This window comes from Coregonus clupeaformis, chromosome 8 (assembly GCF_020615455.1).
Source record: "Coregonus clupeaformis isolate EN_2021a chromosome 8, ASM2061545v1, whole genome shotgun sequence".
Taxonomy (NCBI): Eukaryota; Metazoa; Chordata; class Actinopteri; order Salmoniformes; family Salmonidae; genus Coregonus; species Coregonus clupeaformis.
This window is the reverse complement of record NC_059199.1, coordinates 16980853-16993875: the sequence shown is the minus strand read 5'-3', so window position 1 is coordinate 16993875 and position 13023 is coordinate 16980853. Positions and strand designations below refer to the sequence as shown.

The 13023-nt window shown below is 42.9% G+C and overlaps 1 protein-coding gene and 1 non-coding gene across 2 annotated transcripts; one reads left to right on the top strand and one right to left on the bottom strand.

Moving 5' to 3' along the window:
• Positions 1 to 846: 846 nt before the first annotated feature.
• Positions 847 to 11432, top strand: LOC121571217 (prefoldin subunit 2). The gene is made up of 4 exons (XM_041882555.2): positions 847 to 963; positions 7088 to 7176; positions 9769 to 9892; positions 10432 to 11432. The coding sequence occupies exons 1-4, from the start codon at positions 883 to 885 to the stop codon at positions 10609 to 10611; spliced, it is 474 nt and encodes a 157-aa protein (XP_041738489.2). The 5' UTR covers positions 847 to 882; the 3' UTR covers positions 10612 to 11432.
• Positions 11433 to 12351: 919 nt separating this feature from the next.
• Positions 12352 to 12433, bottom strand: trnas-gcu. Its single transcript has one exon. It is a non-coding gene; the product is annotated as a tRNA-Ser (tRNA).
• Between the last annotated feature and the right edge of the window lie 590 nt (positions 12434 to 13023).

Genomic DNA, 13023 nt, shown 5'->3' with positions numbered 1-13023 from the left:
GCATTGGTCTTGGAACAAATGCTCTGACTCTGTCGTTTATATATCCCAACTGCACTTGAGTAGGGAGAGACTCCATTTTCTTCATTTACCACATGATTCATCCGACAAGCATCAATCACTCCCGGAATATTTGTAATCTCTGCAACATCAATTTCCCACGAAACGCCAGATATAACCCCCATGAGGGGTGCCCTGTTCCGAAGAGACACACAGGACACATCAAACTTCTCAAATCTGGTGAGACGCAACACATGCTCATTCTGATCCTCAGAAGAACAAAAAATCTAAACAAGCCCACCTCTCCTGATCCTCACAGCCTTCACTTTACCCAGCACTCTCTCCACCAGTTTGAATATATAAAATTGATTGTTCAAAAGTGGCAACCCAATCAGCTGCTCCTCATTAACAAAACATACTCCTACAGGATAAGAAGGGAAATTCCAAGATAAGAAGGGACATTCTCATCACTGTATGCTACTTTGCTCCGTTTTCTATTTTTTTGGACAATATTCCAATTCTCCTTGATTCCCCCGCCTTTATATACACGCTCCACATCAGCGTCTGCGCCGCCATCTTTTCCTCATTCCAAACAGGCAATCACATCAGACAGCTCAAGGAGGTAAGCTTGGTTGTCACTAGTTATCACAGCCACAAAGTCAAAATTGGATATGTTGTAAAACATTTATGAAAACGAAAATGAGTTTTTTGGTCTTCATTTATGGTTAGGATTTGGTATAAGGTTAACAGTGTGGTTAAGGATAGGTTTAAAATCAGATTTTAAGAAGAGAGATTTTAGAAATAGGCGGGGTTTAGCCATTTGTGGCTGTGGTAACTAGTGACGAGTTTGGGCCCTCAGCCCACTAGCAGCGACACCTTTCCAAGATGGCAGCCAACAGTAGCAGCACGGTTAGCAAACCCAGCAACAGTACCGGGGGGAAACAGTCAGGGCCGTCGGCTGAGCAGGTATGGTCACTCCGTGTCAGAATATTCATGCTTTGTTAGCAAATGCTTTTCAATCGTTGCGGACTGAGATACAAACCCGGATTTGTCAGTCACGCATCCAGCTAGCTAACGTTAGCAAGGCAAGCTAACAGTAGCTAACGTTAACACGCTCCCTCACCCATCGTCTGCTTCCTTCTCGCGTGTTCCTCAACTGAGATTTCATAATTTAGAAGAAAATATGGTATAGGTCGTATTGATTCACAACGCTATCTATAATGCCTCAAAAGGGGAATGGTTGTACTCTCGAGCAGATGAGAAGCTATTTCTGCCTGTCACTGTTCGTGCTTTTAGTGCGTCCCTCTACCTTGCCAACCAGTGCATGGCTCCAGACTAACATTTTCCCCAGGTGCCACAAATTTTTTCAGTTGGTGGTACCAGCCAATGATTTCAATATTGTCTATCTGAGGATTGCGGTCACTAAATGCTGCGCCCACTACATCAAATATGTTTATTTGTCACGTGCCAAATACAATGGGGTAGACTTTACCGCAGGGGTATCAAACATACAGCTCGTGGGAGGGCTCCAGCCCGTGAGGGGGTCCAATCCGGCTAAAACCGAATCGAAACTGTATAAATTATAATGGACCTATATTCATAGTTTCTTGACAGTCCAGCTCACTAATCATCACTAGACAGTCAGGGAGCATCGACAATTCCAAAACCGATGGATAGAGGACAATATTTTACTAATTTTGACTGCAGGAAAATGTATAACACATTTTCATTAGTGAGGTCGGCCACTGATTAGGCCTGGCTCGCAGTCGGCTTTCCAATTCATCCCAAAGGTGTTCGATGGGGTTGAGGTCGGGGCTCTGTGCAGGCCAGTCAAGTTCTTCCACACCGATCTCGACAAACCATTTCAGTATGGACCTTGCCTTGTGCATGGGGGCATTGTCATGCTGAAACAGGAAAGGGCCTTCTCCAAACTGTTGCCACAAAGTTGGAAGGACAGAATCGTCTAGAATGTCATTAATGTAATTGTATGCTGTAGCGTTAAGATTTCCCTTCACTGGAGGTAAGGGACCTAGCCCCAACCATGAAAAACAGCCCCAGACCATTATTCAACCTCCACCAAACTTTACAGTTGGCACTATACATTCGGCCAGATAGCGTTCTCCTGGCATCTGCCAAACCCAGATTTGTCCTTCAGACTGCCAGATGGTGAAGGATGATTAATCACTCCAGAGAATGCATTTCCACTGCTTCAGAGTCCAATGGCGGCGAGCTTTACACCACTCCAGCTGACGCTTGGCTTTGTGCATGGTGGTCTTAGACTTGTGTGCGGCTGCTTGGTCATGAAGCTCCAGACTAACAGTTCTTGTGCTGACGTTGCTTACAGAGGCAGTTTGGAACTCGGTAGTGAGTGTTGCAACCAAGGACAGACGATTTTTACACGCTTCAGCACTCGGTGGTCCCGTTCTGTGAGCTTGTATGGCCTACCACTTTGCGGCTGAGCCGTTGTTGCTCCTAGACGTTTCCACTTCACAATAACAGCACTTACAGTTGACCGGGGCAGCTCTAGCAGGGCAGAAATTTGACGAACTGACTTTGACGAAACCTGTTTCGCTTTGTCATTATGGGGTATTTTGTGCAGATTGAGGGGGAAAAAATAATTTAATCCATTTTAGAATACGGCTGTAACGTAACAAAATGTGGAAAAAGGGAAGGGGTCTGAATACTTTCCAAATGCAGTTACTGAACAAAATATAAACACAACATGTAAAGTGTTGGTCCCATGTTTCATGAGCTGAAATAAAAGACCCTGAAATTTTCCATACACACAAAAAGCTTATTACTCTCACATTTTGTGCACAAATTTGTTTACATTCCAGTTAGTGAGCATTTCTTCTTTGCCAAGATAATCCATCCACATGACAGGTGTGGAATATCAAGAAGCTGATTAAAATGCATGATCATTACACAGGTGCAACTTGTGCTGAGGAAAATAAAAGGCCACTCTAAAATGTGCAGTTTTGTCACACGACACAATGCCACAGATGTTTCAAGTTTTGAGGGAGCGTCCAATTGGCATGCTGACTGCAGGAATGTCCACCAGAGCTGGTACCAGAGAATTGAATGTTCATTTCTCTACCATAATGTCGTTTTAGAGAATTTGGCGGTACGTCCAATCGGCCTCACAAACGCAGACCACGTGTAACCACGCCAGCCCAAGACCTACACATCCGGCTTCTTCACCTGCGGGATCGTCTGAGACCAGCCACCCGGACAGTTGATGCAAGTGTGGGTTTGCACAACCAAATAATTTTGCCACAAACCGTCTGTGTCCTCACCAGGGTCTTGACTTGACAGCTGTTCGGAATCGTAACCGACTTCAGTGGACAAATGCTCACCTTCGATGGCCACTGTCAAGCTGGAGAAGTGTGCTCTTCACGGATGAATCCCGGTTGGCGTCGTGTGGGCGAGCGGTTTGCTGATGTCAATGTTGTGAACAGAGTGCCCCATGGTGGTAGTGGGGTTATGGTATGGGCAGGCATAAGCTATAGACAACGAACACAATTGCATTTTATCAATGGCAATTTGAATGCACAGCGATATCGTGACGAGATCCTGAGGCCAATTGTGGTACCGTTCATCAGACGCCATCACCTCATGTTTCAGCATGATGATGCACGGCCCCATGTCGCTTGGCTCTGTACACAATTCCTGGAAGCTGAAAATGGCCCAGTTCTTCCATGGCCTGCATACTCACCAGACATGTCACCCATTGAGCATGTTTGGAATGCTCTGGATCAACGCATACGACAGCGTGTTCCAGTTCCCGGCAATATCCAGCAACTTCGCACAGCCATTGAAGGGTGGAACAGCATTCCACAGGCCACAATCAACAGCCTGATCAACTCTATGCGAAGGAGATGTCACACTGCATGAGGTAAACAGTGTTCACACCAGATACTGACTGGTTTTCTGATCCACGCCTTTACCATTTTTTTGTAAGGTAACTGTTACCAACAGATGCATATCTGTATTCCCAGTTGTGAAATCCATAGATTAGGGCCTAATGAATATATTTCAATTGACTGATTTCCTTATATGAACTGTAACTCAGTAAAACCTTTGAAATTGTTGCATGTTGCGTTTTATATTTTTGTTTAGTGCCTTCAGAAAGTATTCATACCCCTTGACTTTTTCCACATTTTGTTGTTACAGCCTGAATTTGAAAAGGGTTCAATTTTGATATTTTTGTCACTGGCTTAAACACAATACCCCATAATGTCAAAGTGGAATTATGTTTTTCTACGTTGTTACAAAATTAAAAGCTGAAATGTCTTGAGTCAGCAAGTGTTCAATCCCTTTTGTTATTGCAAGCCTAAGTTCAGGAGTAAACATGTGCTTATGTTACATACGTTGCATGGACTCTGTGTGCAATAATAGTGTTTAACGTGATTTTTGAATGACTATCTCATCTCTGTACCCCACACATACAATTATCTGTAAGGTCCCTCAGTCGAGCAGTGAATTTCAAACACAGAATCAACCACAAACACCAGGGAGGTTTTACAATGCCGTGCAAAGAAGGGCACCTATTGGTAGATGGGTAAAACAAAAAGCCGACATTGAATATCTATTTGAGCATGGTGAAGTTATTAATTACACTTTGGATGGTGTATCAATACACCCAGTCACTACAAAGATACAGGGGTCCTTCCTAACTCAGTTGCCGGAGAGGAACAAAACCGCTCAGGGATTTCACCATGAGGCCACTGGTGTCATTAAAACAGTTAGAGTTTAATGGTTGTGATAGGAGAAAACTGAGGATGGATCAACATTGTAGTTACTCTACAATACTAACCTAACTGACAGCGTGTAAAGAAGGAAGCCTGTACAGAATACAAATATTCCAAAACATGCATCCTGTTTGCAACAAGGCACTAAAGTAATACAGCAGAAAATGTGGCAAAGCAATTCACTTTTTGTCCTGAATAAAAAGTGGTATGTTTGGGGCAAATCCAGTACAACACATTACTGAGTACGACTCCATATTTTCAAGCATAATGGTGGCTGCATCAATTTATGGGTGTGCTTGTAATTGTTAAGGACTGGGGCTAAGGAATGGAGCTAAGCACATGAAAATCATAGAGGAAAACCTGGTTCAGTCTGCTTTCCACCAGACACTGGGAGATGAATTCACCTTTCAGCAGGACAGTAACCTAAAACACAAGGCCAAATCTACACTGGAGTTGCTTACCAAGAAGACAGTGTCCAAGTTACTGTTTTGATGTAAATTTACTTGAAAATCTTTGGCAAGACTTAAATGGCTGTCAAGCAATGATCAACAACCAACTTGACAGAGCTTGAAGAATGATTTTTTTTTTTTTTTGCCAATATTGTACAATCCAGGTGTGCAAGGCTCTTAGAGACCCAGAAAGACTCACAGCTGTAATCGCTGCCAAAGGTGATTCTAACATGTATGAGTACTTATTAAATTAGATAGTTCTGCATTTCATTTTCTATAAGTGAGCAAACATTTCTAAAAACATGTTTTCACTTTGTCAGTATGGGGTATTGTGTGTAGATGGGTGATAACAAATATAGAATTTAATAAATGTTGAATTCAACAACAAAATATGGGATAAGTCAAGGGGTATGAATAGCTCTAAATATAATACCCACTGCTACTAGCCATGTATTAATCGAACTACATTTAATGTCCCCAAAAAACGTTGTAGCCTACTGCTAAAATGAGGCCTAAGCAATCGCAATGGCCAATGCGCATTTCACGCGCTCTCTCTTCAACTGTGACAACAGGATAGCGGTGTTTTCCCCGCACATTTTAAAATGTTATACAATCTGAACACTTTCTCCCGGAGAATCTTTTTTCCCGGGAAAGGAGAGTGAAAGTGGCTTGCTCTACACTGCAGTAGGTCCCAGTGACACAGGTACCGGGGCAGGCAGACACTTTCGTTATAGGAATCATGAGGATAAGGTACTTTACTGTTTGACCAAATAATGGTTTTAGCCTCCTAAAAAATTGGTAGTTTTGAGTGAGGTGACCATGTAGAATTTGCAGCTCGCACCGATGTGACCAGTTACAATTTTTATTCGCACAGCTAAGTCAAAGGGTCACAAAATGCGACTAAGTGGTTGCAGTCTGGAGTCCTGCAGTCGCAGACACATTTACATTTACATTTTAGTCATTTAGCAGACGCTCTTATCCAGAGCGACTTACAGTTAGTGAGTGCATACATCATTTTTTATACTGGCCCCCCCATGGGAATCAAACCCACATCCCTGGCGTTGCAAACGCCATGCTCTACCAACTGAGCTACATCCCTGCCGGTCATTCCCTCCCCTACCCTGGACGACGCTGAGCCAATTGTGCGCCGCCCCATGGGTCTCCCGGTCGCGGCCGGCTACGACAGAGCCTGGATTCGAACCAGGATCTCTAGTGGCACAGCTAGCACTGCGATGCAGTGCCTTAGACCACTGCGCCACTCGGGAGACTAGACACAAAACAGCATTAGTAGCTAATGCAGTCCGTTGTAAAAAATCACAAAAACTACTGGCTATTGCATTTACTCATAGCTAATCAACAAATGGTCTAATGATATATATCCTTTTCCAGGTATGCCTATATAACGAGGCTTTTTGCAACTTTGTTCAATCTAATCTAAGTTCAGAAATCTGTGTGTATTGTGGCTGGTAAAGCATGGCGCTTGCAAGGCTAGGATTGTGGGTTCGATTCCCACTAGGGAACCCCATACGAAAATGTATGCATTCACTACTGTAAGAGGGGTTTTACACTGACTAAAACTTGTTGCCTTTCATTTGTTTATTTAGTCATTTAGCAGAAGCTGTTATCCAGAGCAATTAGGGTTAAGTGCCTTGCTGAAGGGCAGATGGACATTTTTTGAACCCAGTCGGTTCAGGGATTTCTAACCAGCGATCTTTTGGTTACTGGCCCAATGCTCTTAACCGCTAGGCTATCTGCCACTCGTAGGTCTTCCTTCCGCAGGTCACCAAATTACATTTTAAGTCATTTGGATAAATTCTCTGCTTAATGACATTTATTATTATTATTATTATGAGTGAATGTTTGATTTGATGTATTCGATGTGTCTGACAGGTCGTGGCTGTATTCCAGAGGATGCGCTCGGAGCAGCGCAGCATGGCCTCCAAGGCTGCAGAGCTGGAGATGGAGATCAATGAGCATAGGTAAATAGCTCTAGTTAGTGTGACTTGCTTCAGCAGCTACTCACACTTTTTTTGAGTTATTTCTCTTACTTCCATAGTCATGGGAAGCAGTTTGGGGGTGGGGGTGCTGCGAACAAAGTGTTTTGGCCGCGCTGAAGACTAATACTGGACTAGTAAAGGCCCAGTGAACTACTTTTTTGAAAAAATGTAAACTAAATGTGTTTGAGTGTTAACCAGCATTTGTAACTTGAGTCCGATTATTATCTGTACAAAACCGTTAATCTGATAATACTTGTGGAATATAAATATACTTGCTTGATATACAGTATATTTTCCAGTTTCTTGAAATACTTTGCAAATGCAACTTATTTCTATCTGAACTGAAATGGTCTATTAATTCCTTTTCCATTTTAGTAGACGCTCTTGTTCAGAGCAACTTACAGTAGTGAGTGGATACATTTTCATTCTTGTCCCCCGTGGGAATCAAACCCACAACCCTAAGCGCCAATGCCTACCAAACTGAGCCACATCATCACAAACCACTTGATGTCTCAATGTACTCAATTACTGTATTGTGCATTGTTTTTCTTCATGGTGATGGAAAGTCTACAGGTACAAACCTAGCCTATGTACAATACAGTAATGTACATTTACATTAAGTGGTTTGTAAGGATGGTAAATTAAGGTGCATCCTGTTTCCATTGATCATCCTTGAGATGTTTCAACAACTTGATTGGAGGCCACCTGTGGTAAATTCAATTGATTGGGCATGATTTGGAAAGGCACACACCTGTCTATATAAGGTCCCACAGTTGACAGTGCATGTCAGAGCAAAAACCAAGCCATGAGGTTCGAAGGAATTGACGGTAGAACTCTGAGACAGGATTGTGTCGAGGCACAGATCTTGGGAAGGGTACAAAAACATTTCTGCAGCATTGAAGGTCCCCAAGAACACAGTGGCCTCCATCATTCTTAAATGGAAGAAGTTTGGAACCACCAAGACTCTTCCTAGAGCTGGCTGCCTGGCCAAACTGAGCAATCGGGGGAGAAGGGCCTTGGTCAGGGAGGTGACCAAGAATCCGATGGTCACTCTGACAGAGCTCCAGAGTTCCTCTGTGGAGATGGGAGAACCTTCCACAAGGACAACCATCTCTGCAGCACTCCACCAATCAGGCCTTTATGGTAGAGTGGCCAGACTGAAGCCACTCCTCAGTAAAAGGCACCTAAAGACTCAGACCATGAGAAACAAGATTCTCTGGTCTGATGAAACCAAGATTGAACTCTTTGGCCTGAATGTCAAGCATCACATTTGGAGGAAACATGGCACCATCTCTACGGTGAAGCATGGTGCTGGCAGCATCATGCTGTGGGGATGTTTTTCAGCGGCAGGGACTGGGAGACTAGTCAGGATCGAGGGAAAGATTAACAGAGCAAAGTACAGAGAGAGATCCTTGATGAAAACTCAGGACCTCAGACTGGGGTGAAGGTTCACCTTCCAACAGGACAATGACCCTGAGCACATAGCCAAGACAACGCAGGAGTGGCTTCGTGACAAGTCTTTTGAATGTCCTTGAGTGGCCCAGCCAGAGCCCGGACTTAAACCCAATCTAACATCTCTAGAGAGACCTGAAAATAGCTGTGCAGCGACGCTCCACATCCAACTTGACAGAGCTTGAGAGGATCTGCAGCGAAGACTGGGAGAAACTCCCCAAATACTGGTGTGCCAAGCTTGTAGCGTCATACCCAAGAAGACTCGAGGCTGTAATCGCTGCAAAAGGTGCTTCAACAAAATACTTATGTAAATGTAATATTTCCATTTATTTATTTGAACATTTCTGAAAACCTGTTTTTGCTTTGTCATTATGGGGTATTGTGTGTAGATTGAGGGAAAAACAATTTTAGAATGAGTCCCGTAACAAAGTCGAAAAAGTCAAGGGGTCTGAGTACTTTCCGAATGCACTGTAAATGTTTGAGGACAGGGTTTTGTTCAGTCTGGATACCATTAGAATGACATTCGCAGAGAAAGGGACAGGGCAACAACTTTTACAATTCCAACTATTGAATCCTGCAAGATACTGTTCCTAATAATACAACTACCATTTTTGGCAAAGCGGAGATGCAAAAAAATAAAAGTTTGCTCCTGCTAAAGAGGTCTATATCGGTCCGTTAATACTAGTAAAGGCCCAGTGCACTACTTTTGTGCAAGGTATTATTGTTATTTGATATTATTCTGATTTTTCAGGGTGTGCTGCAGCACCCTCAGCACCCCTACTTCCCACGGCTATGCTTACTTCTGACTTTTTTTATTATTAACACTCCTATTTCACTCACTGTTCACATTAGTGGACTTAACTATGGACTTGACCACAAAGAGGAATAATAATCATTGTTCAGTCTGTAAAGTGTTAGAGATGAAAGATTCTGACACTGGGGGTGAATCTCAAGTCTTCCCTAGATTCCTCATGTCCTCTCTCCTCGCCTCCCTCGCAACATGCATTGGAGGAGAAGGTCTGAGGGGAGGAACCTCACATCTTCTCTTCTGATGCGTTTTGAGAAAGAGGATGAGATTCACCCTTGTTACTTTCCTTTTACAACTTCCCTCTTTTCTCTCAGCCTAGTCATTGAGACCCTAAAAGACGTGGACCCAACAAGGAAGTGCTTCCGGCTGGTGGGTGGGGTGCTCGTGGAGAGGACGGTTAAGGAAGTGTTACCAGCGCTGGAAAGCAATAAAGAACAGGTAACATTTTTATTCTGCATTGCTTGCTCTTTCAGGTATAATTTGGGTTACAGTAAAACCCTTTGTGAAAAGTCCTGGTGTAAAATGGGCATTCTAAAAGAAATGTGATTGATTGATGTTAAGATACCATGAAGATATCAACTGTCAATATGTAGGCGGTGCGGTGGCCTACGGCTGTAGTCTGACTGGTGAGGTTAACTCTCTTGAAAGTGTTTTTAATAGAGGAAACACACTTGAGCAACTGACGGCCAAGTGTACATAAACAGCAGGTGGCCATCCTATCGCCTCTGACCAGAATATTGGCCGTCATTTTCTTTTAATTTCCTAACGATTCTTCTATATGTTGAATCGTTACCATTCGTCGACACCCAGCAGGTAATCTACTGCGCCCGACCGATGTTCGTAATGGTGCGTCTTCCCTCTAACACACGTTACTACCAAGGCTATAGGTTGTTGCAGTACTATCCTGTACAACTAAATCACTACTGGTCACGCATTATGATTAACTATTTGCTATTCCCACTCTCTTTTCCTTACAGATCTCAAAGATTGTAGAATCTCTCAACACACAGATGCAGTCGAAAGGCCGGGAGCTCACAGAGTACCGGGAAAAATACAACATCCGATTGGTGGGAGAAGGGGAGGAAGGACAGGGCAAATCAGCAGCGTCCTCCAATGGGAGCGGGTCTAAAGGCGGTGCCGGCGTTCTAGTTTCGTAGTTTTGTGTATAAAGGCTTTAGTAAGATAGGAAATTGTGCAGACTGCCATCAAGCATAGTCAGCACAGACCCTGGAAGGCATTTCAAGGGCAGAGTTTTACGTACGTCCTGCATGAATGAGGTTATAAATTATAAACCAATGTTAGAAGGGCCAGATTCTCAATACCATTCAATTCAGATACAAAATAAAGCCATGTGGTATTGAATCCTTTTCACCTATAGTTAAACAAAACTTAAGCCAACAATTTACTTTTCTCTTCAGACACAAACAAGCCTTTCTCCTTTTACTCGAGGGAGTGTTTCATCAAAATCTTATGGGATGATAGTTGTATTAAACAATATGTCTTCATGATGACCATATATTGTCTGTCACGTTTATTCATACTCTGTCATGTTTCAATGTACATTATGATCTTATTGTTGGCGTCTGTCTTTGAGAGGTTTGTCGCTGGCATGCCATAGAATAACACATGCAAAAGGAATGAGAATCTGATTGGGAAAACACTGTTCAACGCAAAACACGGCATCATTTCGATCTGTTCTGGAAAGAAACTGCCCTGAACATCGGCTTAAGATGGATAACAGAATATACGTCCCAAATGGCACCCTACTTCCTAAATAGTGCACTACTTTTGAGAGGATAGGGTGCCATTTGGGATAAACGCCCAGCCTGGACAGCATAAATAAAGTACTAGTCTTAAGTGCTCCCAAATGATCTGAAGCACACTGTCCTAACCTACATTAACTTACACCATGTATTTGTGTGGAGAAAATGTTTGTTTTTTGTTAATGTTTATGAATTAAACAAAACAATGCAAAATGTTTTTTTCTGATGCCTTCTGCTGCTTTTCCTCCTACTGTAGATACATAATAGGTCCCGTGTAGCACAGTTGGTAGAGCATGGCCCTTGCAACGCCATGGTTGTGGTTTCCAATTCCCACGGGGGACCAGTACGGAAAATGTATGCACTCACTTACTGTAAGTCGCTCTGGATAAAAGCGTCTGCTAAATGACAAATAATAGTAGATAAGTAATATATTATTCAGTCCATACGGTTTGCTGGCCGCCAGCAGTCCTATACTGTGGGGACCCTTTCATGGGCGAAGACAACATGAAATCTACATGGACAACGTCTGCCGATACACTAGTCTCAGAACAGAGGACCTTCCTACCAGCTGTCATAAACAACAGTGCTATGGCATGCCATCTTCTGGCGCAAGTAAGCAATTCAGTACCAAAAAAACAGCACACGAATGGTGTATAGTGTGGAGCATGCCTTTGGGCAATAAATAAGGTTTGCATGTTTTTCTCATGTCTTATTTTGTTCCTGGTTTTTCTTTGTGCCTTTGTATACGAGCAAGAAGGTGTCAATTTGATATGGTTTTTAGGCTGGGTTTCTGTATAAGCACTTTGTGACTGCTGATGTAAAAAGGGCTTTATAAATACATGTGATTGATTGGTTTTGAATTGGTGTCCAGGTTAGGTAATAGAACTGTACACAGGAAAATGCTATTGGTACTGGGTAAGCAGTCATTCATACATTATCACAATTTCGTTAAATTGTGAAATACATCGTTTGGCTCTAACTATTTTTAATGTAGAATAGTTTCATTGGAGGCAAATGCACTGGCAGTTTTGACCAAGATAGTCTTCATTTGGCCAGATACTGTTAGTTGAAGTACTGTTCACTCTCGCTAGCTACATTATGCCACTACTATCCCTGAGAAAGGAAAATATTTGTCGACGAGGATGGGATTCGAACCCACGCGTGCAGAGCACAATGGATTAGCAGTCCATCGCCTTAACCACTCGGCCACCTCGTCCTCTGAGTCATATCAGGTACCCAAAACACAATTTATCTCAAACCCATTACAAACCACAACTTTACTGTTATGAATGTATTTGGGTTATGTTATTCAAGAGAGCATTTTCATAAAATAGCATATTTGAACATGCAGTTGTTTGCTACGAACACAATAAATGGTCCATATTATGTCAAACAAGCTAGCTACATGCCCTTCTATTCTAGGGTTTGTGGTAGAAAAGCGCAGACATGCGTCACAACACCACAGGGGGGGTCTAGTTGATAGGTAATCGACTAGTTGGACTGTTCCCCAGACTCCACGCGTAGGGATTTGTACAAGGCTTAACAAGGCTATTGAACTGAACATTGGTGTCTGTCTTTATTCCTTAATCCAACATATCATACAGAAACATGGTATCAGAAGTGGCTCGGAAAACACACGTTTGTTATTTTTGTAGCTAAGTACAGTATAGGCGCAGTTACGTTCCATATGCGAACACAAGCCGTTTCCTACTCACAACACTGATCAACTCGTGTTAGCTGGCTAGCTAGCATCACTACCTACCTCCATGACTGAAGACAAAGAAATCTCCTATTCCATTGCTATGG